This window comes from Rhincodon typus, chromosome 9 (genome assembly GCF_021869965.1).
Source record: "Rhincodon typus isolate 14 chromosome 9, sRhiTyp1.1, whole genome shotgun sequence".
Lineage (NCBI taxonomy): Eukaryota > Metazoa > Chordata > Chondrichthyes > Orectolobiformes > Rhincodontidae > Rhincodon > Rhincodon typus.
The window spans coordinates 42,416,262-42,428,515 of NC_063340.1; the positions used below are offsets into that span (position 1 = coordinate 42,416,262).

At 38.3% G+C, this 12,254-nt stretch overlaps 1 protein-coding gene across 1 annotated transcript in view; it reads left to right on the forward strand.

Annotated features, from left to right (window-relative positions):
- LOC109929137 (serine/threonine-protein phosphatase 4 regulatory subunit 3B) overlaps positions 1-12,254 on the forward strand; it is a 54,755-nt gene that overhangs the window by 12,809 nt on the left and 29,692 nt on the right. Inside the window, exons 5-6 of the mRNA XM_020528936.2 lie at positions 9,945-10,022; positions 10,276-10,392. Coding sequence (XP_020384525.2) covers positions 9,945-10,022; positions 10,276-10,392 — 195 coding nt within the window. The remainder of the gene's footprint in view (positions 1-9,944; positions 10,023-10,275; positions 10,393-12,254) is intronic.

The following is a 12,254-nucleotide window of genomic DNA, read 5'->3' on the forward strand; positions in this document are numbered from 1 at the left end:
AATTTAACAGTGGGATTTGAACCCATGTGCCCAGATCACTTGCCTGAGCCTCTGCATTACTGGTTGAGTTAATTCACTGCAGCACTGCCTCCTCTTTAATTTCCAGAACTTGTGGCTCGAGCAACCATATAGCTGGTCAGAGATCATAAGCTTGCTGCTCAAGGTGAAGCCATGTCGAACGTACAGTGTTCAAAGAACAGTACAGCACAGGATCCGACCCTTCAGCTCACCAAGTCTGCACTGGCACATGATGCCTTTATATACTAAAAATCTTTTGCCGCTATGTGGTCAGTGTGTCTCTCTTCCCTGCTGTTCATGTATCTGTCAAGATGCCTCTTAGACATTGCTTTTTTTTAATCTGCTTCTACCGCCACCTCTGCCAGTGAATTCCAGGCACTTACCACCTTCCGTGTAAATAAAAAAAGCGCTTGTTTCTCATATTTCGTGTAAACTTTCCACCTTTTACTTTAAACCTATTTCCCCATGTAATTGACTATCCAAACCCCATAATTTTGTAAATTTCTTTCAGTTGTAATGATTTTTCTTAGCTTTAAGACAAAAGATCACATAATAGCAGTGAATCAGTTGGAACAATTTGAGGTGATTGTCTAAAAGTATCTGACCAGGATTATGTTACATATTAAATTCTGTTTTCTTCGAGTGATTTTCTTTACCCACGTATCAATGTTGTCAGCAGGCGTAGGGAACATTTTACTGACAACCAAGAATGGACTAAAGCACATTTGTATGTTTCAATAAGATCGCGACTCATTCTTCTATATTCCAGTAAGTGCAGTCCAATCTACCCAACCTCTCCTCATAAGACAGTCGCTCCATACCTGTTATCAGCCTAGTGAATCTTTTCTGGACTACCTCTAATGCAAGCATATCTTCCCTGAGATTAACAAAATTCACAATATTCCAGCTGTGGTCTGAGTAGTGCCTTATATAAGACTGGAACAGAATTAGGTCGTTTGGCCCATCAGGTCTGTGCCCCGTGATCAATCGTGGCTTTTTTTAATCAACCCCAGTCTCTTCCCTCTTGTATAGTTTTAGCAAAATCTCTTATTTATCTTTTAAGATAGACCCACATATTTTAAAACAAGAGGGCCATGTGCACCAAGAGCAGTAGTTCACATTTTATACACTGCATCAGTCGGCCACTATTTTGGATGGATTTTTATGAAATCTCAAAAGGTTGAATTGAATACCATGATCAGTGGTAGCTATCACTTTAGCTGCACACTTTTTCCCAAACTGGATTTTCGATTCTTCAGCACACGTTGAAACTTCAACCTAATTTCTCCCAGCCTTATCCAATTCGCACTAAGTATCTAATAAACTTGGAAGTCAAATGGATGAATGAACGGCTAAAATTATTGGCATGGCAGCCTTGAGGTTTCCTTAATTGCTGAAGATCAGCGAAAAGGATCGTTTACCTTGTTAGCTAATCTGTTTTCTTAATGATGACATGCTAATATTTACCTAGTTAAGTATTAGGTTCTAGTTTGAAGTTTACAGTCTGCAACTATGACTACCTGTCTTGAGCTATATTTTTCGCTTGGGGTTTTGGGGGAGAGAAACATTGTGTGGCTGAAGCTGCATATCTTAGGTTCCTTTTTCATAAAGATGTATTACTTGAATGTTGCTTGCATTCTGCTGTTTTGCACTCAAACGGAAGTGTGTAAATTGTCTAAAGTTAATTACTATTGCTATGTTTTAATGTTTGTGAAAGATAGCTAAAGAGCAGATCATGAAATATTTTTCTTGCTCAAGCATCTTAAAGTTCTATTTCAACATCCAGAATTTGTGGTGGGCTGTGTGCCATTTTAGTGGTATAGTTAATCCAAATTGAAATCTTCCTAGGCATTGAATTTCTTACAAAGATTCATGAATTTCGTACCTACTTATGGAATTGCTTCTAAATGGGTTAATCACGAGTGAGGTAGAGAAAGGAGCAGTTTTTGAAAGCACAACTTTAAAAGCAGATTTTCATATTTACGATTTATGTTGATCAATAATAGGCAGACTTTATCCAGTGAATATTACTGTTATTGCTGTTCTGATTTTAAGCAGTTGCATTAACTTTCAAGAGGCTTTTTTTGCATATTTGTTCATGGGATGTGGGTGCCACTGGCGTGGCCTGCCTTAATAGCCCATCCCTATTTAACTTCTGTAAGTTGCACAGAGACCTTTTGTTGTGCTTCGCATGAACATAATGTAGAAAGGTCATGTTATGTTATTCTGGACTTTATCCTGGATTGTATGCTGTAACTACATTGCTGAAATGCTAATATCAGTTTGATTTCAGAAAAGGCTGTATCTGTTGCCAAAGTCTTTCAGCCAGGTTCTGCTTCAGTCTCTTGATTATAGATTAGCAGAAGCTGATGTACCTTGTTCAGTAAATATTCTGATGACATGTTTTGAAGGTGGAAATCTTCTGATGAATCTAAGTCATCATCCTGGTTAGGCATTTTCCTGCAAGTTTCAACACCTGATCCCCCACTTCCAACCTTTGTCTGGCTGTTTGGAGGTAATGACTGAGATTACAATATTTACAGGAGTGTTTGCCACAATCTACCAAAGCTCATGCACATGTACAGATCGAACACAGTGGCTATCTTTAATGGTGCTCGCTGTTCACTGCTTTGGAGACAAACACAGCTAATATGAGGTAAACAAAGGGAAAAACTAATGATTCTACCCAAGTGCTACAATTGCATGGTGCCTCAAAGTTTTCAGACCTTTTAGCAGACTGCATATAAGCATTTTCTAGCAAAGACATTCATAGGAGCAGTTTTGGGGAAAGCACCTTTTGATAGCAATATTTTGACTAAAAGCATACTATTTACAAGCAAGATGTTGAGATTGACAAATTGCAGTCTGGATGCAAATATAGGAAGCATGGTTACTAAGTTTGTAGATGGAACCAAAATTGATGGTATAATAGATAGTGAAGGTTATCTAAGAGTACAAAGGGATCTTGATCAACTGAGCCAGTGGGCCGAGAGTAGCAGATGGAGTTTAATTTGGATAAATGCGAGATGGTACATTTTGGCAAGATGAACAAGAACAGGACTTGCATGGTTAGTGGTAGGGCCATGCGAAGAGTTGGCGAGCAGAAAGAATAGGGGTTCAGGTACATAGTTCCTTGAAAGTTGCATCACCAGTAGACAAGTTGGTAAAGAAGGCATTTGGCATGCTTGCTTTCGTTGGTCAGACCATTGAGTATAAGAGTTGGGACGTTGGTGAGGCCATTTTTGGAGGACTGTATACAGTTCCGGTTGCCCTGCTGTAGGAAGGATATTAAGTTGGAAAGGGTGCAGAAAATATATACAAGGATTGTTACTGGGACTGGAGGGATTGAGGTGTAAGGAGATGCTGGATGGGTTGGGACTTTTTTTCGCTGGAACATAGGAGGTTGGTAGTGACCTTTTTTATGGAGGTTTATAAAATCATGAGGGGCATAGAGTGAATAGCAATGGTCTTTTGCCTAGGGTAGGGGAGCTAAAAGCTATAAAGGGCATAATTTTAAGGTGAAAGATTTTAAAAGGGACCTGAGAAGCAACGTTTTCACAGAGCGTGGTTCACGTGGAATGCACTGCCGTAGGAAGTGGTACACGCAAATAGTTACAACATTTAAAAGACATTTGGGCAGGTACACAAAATAGGAAAGGTTTAGAGCAGCATGGGCCAAACTCAGGCAAATGGAACTAGTTCAGTTTGGGAAACCGGATCAGCATGGACAAGTTAGACTGAAGGATTCGCTTCCATGCTGTATGATTATTTGTATCAGTCAAAACCCACAAATTGATTGTATAGCATGGGGTTGCTGTTTGGCCTATCCTGTCTGTAACAGCTCTTTGAAAAAATTATGCACTTAAGCCTGCTATCTTGCTGCTTGCCTGTATTTCTATTTGTACTTTTCAAGTTTTCTTCTTTAAAAGTTACAATTGAATCTAGTGTTTTTCAGGCTAAAGTTTGCATTAAAAACATGGTTTACGGTAAGGTATCTTCCAGCATCTATTGAAATGATACATGGCAAAGAATTAATATGTTTGTACCTTTTCTGAGTAGTTGAATATTAACATGTCACCTCAGTGAGTTGACCGGTTTGGTATTGCTGTCAGACTCCTAGTTGCTTTTACGATAAAGTAGAGCAGACCCTATAAAGTGGACATAGTTTCTCCATGCAGCAGAATGACTTGCATTCAACCTTCTAAATTTAACACGTTTTCAATGGAAGCTGAGTTTAGCTCTTTCATTTTCAGAAATGGAAGTATCAGGTGAATTAGAAAAGCACTGCATACAATTTAAATCAAAGTCAGTACAGTAATGCTCCTATTAATTTCACACGATTCTCTGTTAAAATTTAAAACAGTTCACAAGACTTGTTCTCGATGCAGCATTGTCAATTCTAAACTTAGTTAGCTTTGCATCCTACTTAAGTTAACTAACTAGCAATATCTTTCAAGCAGATTTTAATATGGCATATTCATTTCTACATTGGAAAGATGCAGTGTCTGTCATATCCTCTTAAGATTGGTAGTGTTTCTCACAGTGACAATATATTGCCTTTTGTGCAATTTCATTTTGTTTGAGTTCTATGGAATTTCATTGTGTATGCTGTTTAATACTCTAATTATACAGATGCTCTATGATTAGTATCTATCTCTTTCTGTCCAAGCATGGTTGCCCTTTGTTCCCCATGTCTTCCTCATCTACATGCTTCCTCTCCCTTCCCCGTGACACCATTTTTGGACATGCTGTCAGCTTCAGCACACATGCAAATCACATTCAGCTCTGTTTCTCCGTGACTCTCTTCAACACTGTCCACTATTAATGCTTGCTTGACGTAATGTGTTTAAAAACGTAACCCTGTTGCTTAAGAACGAATGAGGGAAGAAACCAGGAATTACAGACTGGTTAGCCTCCTGTCAGTAGGGAAAATGCTAGACTATATTAAAAGAGATGTGTTTGGTTATTTAGGAAATAATTGTTTGGATAAATTCAACGTGAATTTATGAAGAGGAAATCCTGCTTGACAAAACTGAGAATTTGAGGATGTTTCTAGCAGATTCAATTAAGGGACTGTTGTGGATAAAGTGAGCTTGGATTTCTGGAAGGCTTTTGATAAAATCTTGTTGGCAGGTTAGCAAATAACAATAAGGTGCATGGGATGGGGGTAACATACCAGCATGTTGAGGTTTAAAGAGTAGGAATAAATGGGTCATTGAGATTAGTAGGCTGCAACCGGTGGGGACCACAGGGATCAGTGCATGAGTGCCAGCTGTTCAGTCTGTATTAATGATTAGGGTGCTGGAGCCAATTGTAATATTCCCAAGTTTAGCACAAATATGAAACTTGTGGGATTTTGAGTTTGGAGATAGATGCAAAGAAGCTTCGAGGGGGTTTAGACGGGCTTAGTAAGTGGTCAAGAGCATGACCAATCCAATATAATGTTAATAAATGTGAAATTATCCACCATGGGTATGGAGAATGAATGAATGTCCAGAATATTTCTTAAATGGAGAAAGATTGGAATGTACAAGTTCATAAGTAGCTAAAAGCTAGAATGCAGGTGCAGCAAGCAATTCAAGTCAAATGGTATGATAGCCTTTATCACAAAAGGATTTGAGTACATGTACAAAAGTCTTTCTTCAATTGTATGGAGCAGTGGTGAGAACACCTCATGTACTGTTTGCAGATCTGGTTCCCTTGCCTAAGAAAAATATGCTTGTCATAAAGGAAGTGCTGGGGAAGCTCTCCAGACAATTGCTGAGGTGTTGATATTGTCCTTTAAGGAATAGTTGAGGAGACTGGGCCTGTATTCTCCGAAGTTGAGAAGATTGAAGAGTCAGCTTGTGAAAATTTCAAAATTCTTAAAGGAATAGACAAAGTAGATACAGAAATGATGATTTCCTTGAATGTGGGATCTCCGACTAAAAGGCTTGCCATTTAGGACTGAGATGAAGAGGAACTTCTTCACTCAGGGTAGTACATCTTTGGAATTCTCTCCCCAGAGGGTGATGGAAATTTTGTCATTATTTTAAGATGGAAACTAAGATTTCTAGTTACTAAAGACCTTGGGAAATAGGAATAATGCAGGAACATGGCTTTGAAGTAGGTGATTGGCCATAATCTAGAATGTTGGAGCTGAGGAATGAGGATTGAATAGTCCACCCCCTCTGTGATCCTTTGTTCCTATAGTATTGGAAAGCCTTGATGTCTTGCTAAAAAGACGTGTTTGATGTCAAAGTCTTTTTGAGAAACTCATCATTGCCTCATGATGTCTCAGATTGGACCAAACTATTTAACCTCGTCATGATGTTTGGTCTCTGAACTGAGTTTCTCACCTCATAGCCACACTGTCAGAACTAAGCTAATGCTATTTGCCATGCTGTCTTTATACACAGCATACTTTTGGCTTCACCTCACTTCCAGTGTCCTTTAACTGATTATCCGTTATCCATTCTCAACAAATTCCAGATATTTATGAATAATGAATTATGAATAATGAAAAAATCCTTTACATGTGAAGGATATTATTAAGCTGGAGAGGGTTCAGAAGAGACTTACCAAGATGTTGCTGGTATAGAAGGTTTGAGTTATGAAGAAAGGCTGGATAGGTTGGGAGTTTTTTGACTGGAGCGTAGGAGGTTGACACGTGACCTTAGAGGTTTATAGAATCATGAGGGGTGTAGATAGGGTTAATGATGGGTGTCTTTTCCCTAGGGTGGGGGATTTTAAGACAGGGGCATATTTTTAAGCTGAGAGGAGAGAGATTCAAAAAGACATTGGGGATAACTTTTTTAAGCAGGGTGGTTCACATGTGGAATGAATTTCCTGGGGAGTGGTGAATGCAAGCACAGTTGGTGTTTGAAAGACACTTAAGTACATGAATAGGAAAAGTTTGGAGGAATATGGGCCAGAAGCAGGCAAGTAGGACTAGTGTATTTTGGAATTTTGTTCGGCATGGACAGGTGTGACAAAGTGCTGTATGACACTGTAGTTGTGAAACTGTGAAACTTTGAAACTTTCTGCTCCAGAGGACTGTGGATGCTCAGTTATGTTCATCAAGGACAAGAGTGTAGAGTTGAAAAAGAATACCAGTCATAATCTTCATGAATGACAAAGCAGTCCTGAGGAACCATATAGTCTACCTCTGCTATTATTTTCAATTTCCTTGAATTCTTGGGTTTATATCCAGTTCAGCATCAAATCTCACTAGCTGCTTGGTGTATTTTTCTAAATAGTTCGTGTCTTTAGTCCAGTAGAATTATTACAGCATCAAGGAAGGCCATTTATCCCATTGATTGCTTGCTGGCTCTCCTGAGGACCAATTCATGTAATTGTCACTCACTCACCCTCTCCCACATTCCCTGTACATTCCCCTTTCAGATATGTGTTTAGAAAATGTTAAAAAACTTAGGTAAAAACCATACTGAATCTAATCCTGAATGAGGGAGTGGAAAGACTAACTAATATAGCTGGTGAACATCTGGAGAATAACCTCAGCAGTTATTTAAGAGTGTTCTGTTAGACCTAAATGTTCTCAATAAGGAAAAAAGGCCAACAGATGGAAAAGGCACTAGTCCAAAAAAGTCGGTAAATAAGATCATATATAATGAGATTCATAAACAAGACATGTTAGGATATACACATACTTTTAAAGACATATCTGAGAAACCTAGGCAAAAATAATTTTGTGCATAATTTATCAACAGCGTCAAATAAAGATGAATATTAAGTATAAGAAATATTAAATGATCGTTTTACCTAAGTTTCCAGAATATACAAATAAATGGATATAAGAGAAGGAAATGGAGAATTTGATAACTGGATATGGCAGTAGTGCTGAAGAAAAATGAATATAATTGATGGCACCCTGTTCCAATGGCATTCATTTTCCAAATGCTGGCAAACTGGGAGATCAAATAACAAGAGGTTCTAACAATCTTCAGATCTCCTTGGGTATGTAAATTTTGCCAGAATGTCATGGGGTTTGTATTGTCTGATTTTTAACTGATTTGGTTAAGTTTCTACCACCCAGTATACAGGCTAGAAATACTGGTTAATTAAGGGCTGTATGCATGAATTTGTAAGGGCTAAATTGCATCTGAGAAATTGAGCAAAACCCCTGAGAAATTTCTTTGATCGAAGTACCATGTTTATAGGAGTATGATTTTTAAATTGCATGTGAGGATGTTTTTGAATTAAGTTAATGCAAATTATAAGAGTGGAACAGCCTAACTGAAAAAGTTGATTTGAGGGCAGAAGAATGGTAACTAATGTATCTTCAGAGTATTGAAATCTAAATGGTGGCCTGTAAAGGTTAATTTTTGGATCAATGACCATTCTATTTTTGGCTTATTGAGAGATGGATAGGCTGCCTACTGTTAGATAAATAAGTCAGTCATGACATTTATAACAGAAAAGGACATTCCACTCCAAATTGGTATCGCCCCAAAAAAAATACTTACCACTTTCTGCATCCCAGCTGTTGGTTGTTGTACTTCATGTTGCATGTACGATTACTTTTTTTTCTAGAGATGCCTCTACCATCCATTGACGCAGTGAGTCGTCCTTCTCCCCCCACACATAAACATAGCACCCACCCACCAGAGTCAAAAGCATCTTTTAATCCCACCTGTTAAAGTATGTGATATTTGGAAAGACTGAAAAATATGGAGGAAAGAAAGTCAGCCATCTTATCAGTATGAGTGCCAATAATAGAAAGGGAATGGCCCATGATCTGAAAAATAATTTTGGTTTTGAACTGGAATTGAAGGAAGAAAATTTCTGGATCACTCTTTCAACCACATGTCAGTATTAGTCAGTAATATTAGAAAGAAAGTTACTATTTCAAGCAGAATTTGCATCAAATCTGGGAACATGAGAGCTGTTCTACAAAATGCAATGGCCAAGTGGGGAATAGGAAAACAAACTCATCTTCATTTGGAAGGAAAGTCGGGAAATTAAAAACAAAGTAGCAAGGTAGGAATAGTTGAGCTTAAGTACATAAAATAAGGTGCATAAGGAATAAAGACAGTGGAGAAAGAAACTCCAATCTAACAAAAGTGTCAGAAAAGAAATGTGTTAAATACAAAAAACAGTGGAGTGTATACACTGCAGTGATCAGGACTGAAGGGCAGTAAGTTGAACAAGTAAAAAGATCATTAAACACAGGAAAATGGTAGGAGTAATGAAAATGGGTATGCATGCTGTTGAGAGGATGTGTGTCAGTGGCGATGTGGCTAGAAATGAAAGATAGACAAAAGATTATTATACTAGTGAGGTGCTAGAAACCTAATTGGTTAGAAAGCTGCAGACAAATCCAGGTGGTGATTTTTGGAATAAGAAAATTAATGCTATAAAAATTTGAATTACTCATTCATGACTGGAACAAGGATGGAATGAATAGAAGGATGGAATGAATCTCTAAATGACATGCAGCATTCATTCCTTAAATATGCTTTGTCATTCTAAAGCTAATATATTTTTCTTGAGCTGCAGCATCCAAAACTGAATTCAGACTCCAGGTGGGCTCTAATGAAAGTTTCTGCATAACTGAAACATTGCTTCCTCCCTTTGGTGTTTCAACCCTTGGGTTCCATTTATCATTTGATTACTTTTTGTACTTGAGATTTATGGACACGGACAGCCAAATTACTTTTCCACGTTTCCTGAGGTCTTGCATTGACACGTGGGAAAAGAAATGTGATTGTTCTCAAGTTTTTTCAGGCGTGTTAAGAGATGTTGATATTGAAAAAATGTTAAAAGACGCAGCATTCTTTAAATCTGCTTAATTTTGATCTAAAGGTAGAGCTCATAATTTACCTATTGTGTTTAAACTGCAAATTTGCAAGTCAGTCATGCATATAAATTTTATACAGGTTGCAACTGGTAAAATTGAAATACTGAAACTCGTTATTTTTATACAGGAAGATGAGAAATTTTTGACTGAACTGTTTGCGCAGTTAACAGATGAAGCAACAGATGATGACAAGAGACGTGAATTAGTAAGTTAACCGTTGAATTTGAAAAGTTGTGTATTTGCACAAAATGGTTTACTTCACAGTTTGGAGCTGGAGGAGCACAGCAGGTCAGGCAGCACGATGAATGGTGTAAACCTAAAATGTCAACTTTCCTGCTCCTCCGATGCTGCCTGACCTGTTTTCCTCCAGCTCCACACTATATTGACTCTGACTGTAGCATCTGCAGTTCTTGCTGTCTCCATGGTTTACTTCACAATTATTTTTCTCTGAAACATAGGTGAACTTCTTTAAGGAATTTTGTGCATTTTCTCAAACACTGCAACCTCAGAACCGTGATGCATTTTTCAAAACGTTGGCGAATTTAGGAATACTTCCAGCTCTTGAAATAGTTCTGGTAAGAATGGACTTTTCTTTTTAGTAGTAATCATTTAATTAAAACATTGAGGAAAGGAAGTGTCCATAAAGTTATTTATCCTCTTACTCGGAATTGAACCTCTACTCCATCACTATTCAGATGTTATCTGACCAAAGCAACAACAATGGGCAATTTTGTGACTGCTTAGTAGTATAAAAGCAGTGATACCTTCCATATGTGACATTTGGTGGTGCCAATATTGGAAAAAAAAAGTTGGACGGATGCTTCCTAAGGCGAAAGAGGCTACAAAGCTGAACCTATAGAAATTAGGATTGAATATTTTACTATCTGATCCGTGGCTGTCACAAAAAATAATTGCGGTCCTTGACGCAATGTGGAAAGGACAATGTACTCCGAGCTTCATATGGTTCTTTTCAGATGAATCATTGCTTAGGCCGCAGGAAGCAAAGAATAAGGATAAATGTGTCTCCTTCAGATTTGCAATGTGTATTGAGTGAAGTTGCACAGGGTTTAGTCCTGAGTGCTCACCATAATCTGTTAATGATTTGGATGACGGAACCAAATGTAGGTTAGGCAAATTTGCTAGTGAGATAGTGTCTGCAAAATGATACACATGGGTTAAGTGAATTGGCATATTTATGTAATGTAGGTGAATGTGAACTTGTCCATTTTGGCAGCTGGAATTGAAAAACAGTGTAGTATTTTAAATTGGGAGAGATTATACATGCCAGTGCAAAGGCATATTGATGTTCTGGTACAGGAATCACAAAGTTACTATGCAGGTATAGTAAGTGATTAAGAAGTTTATTGCAAAGGAAATGGAATATTAAAGTAGAGAAGTTTTACTGCAATTGTACAGGGAGATGATGAAACCATGTTGGGAGCACTGCATACAGTTTTGGTCTCGGGTTGTTGACTTGCTCACCGAGCTGACTTGTTCTCGTTCAGACGTTTCGTCACCATGCTAGGTGACATCATCAGTGGAGCCTCCGATGAAGCGATGTTCTTCTACTCCGCTTGGAATTTGTACTGTTTGCTCCATAATGGTGAGTAGTGTCATTTCCGGTTTTGATCTGTATGGGTTTGTATATGGCATATACTAAGAACAAGCCAGCTCGGCGAGCAAGTTGGCAACCTCCCCCACAACCCGAGCTACAGATCTTTGCCAAAACCTTTGAGTTTTGGTCTTATTTGAGATAACTGAAAAGATCAGAAAAGATTCACTCCGCTCCCTTCTGGGGTGAAGGGCTCATGTTAGAACAAAGATTGATTAGTTTAGGCCTATACCCATTGAAGATTGGAAGAATGAGAAGTGATTTTATGAAACAAATAGCTCCAGAGGGAACTTGATACTGTGGATACCCAGGGGATGTTTCCCTTTTTAGGGAAGAGACTCAGACGAGGGTGCATATTTTAAAATTGAGGTCTCCCATTGAGACACATTAGATTTTATTTTCTGAGGACCTTTAGAATGTGAAATTCTCTGCCTCAGAAGATCGTGGAAACTGGGCCATTAAATTATTCAAGGCCGAGTTAGATTTTTGATATACAAGGGAGTTGAGAGTTATGGGACGCAGACAGAAAAGTAGAGCCCTGACCGTAACCAAATAAAATGATCTTTTTGAATGGCAGAGCAGTTTCAAAGGGCCACCAAGACCCATTTTCCTGGTTACTTGCTGAGGTTTTATCTTTGAGCCCCTCAAGTTTGCTCTTTGCTTCTGCAGGTGTTTGCTTTCAGTTTTCAATTGATCAGCAGTAAAACAGAAGGAAACTAGTCGATTTATTGCTATCTTTTTACTGGAGTGTGGCTTTGGGCCTTCAAAATGATCACCAAATTTTTGGTGTACATACAACTTTAGAGCTTAATAGGGAGTGGTATT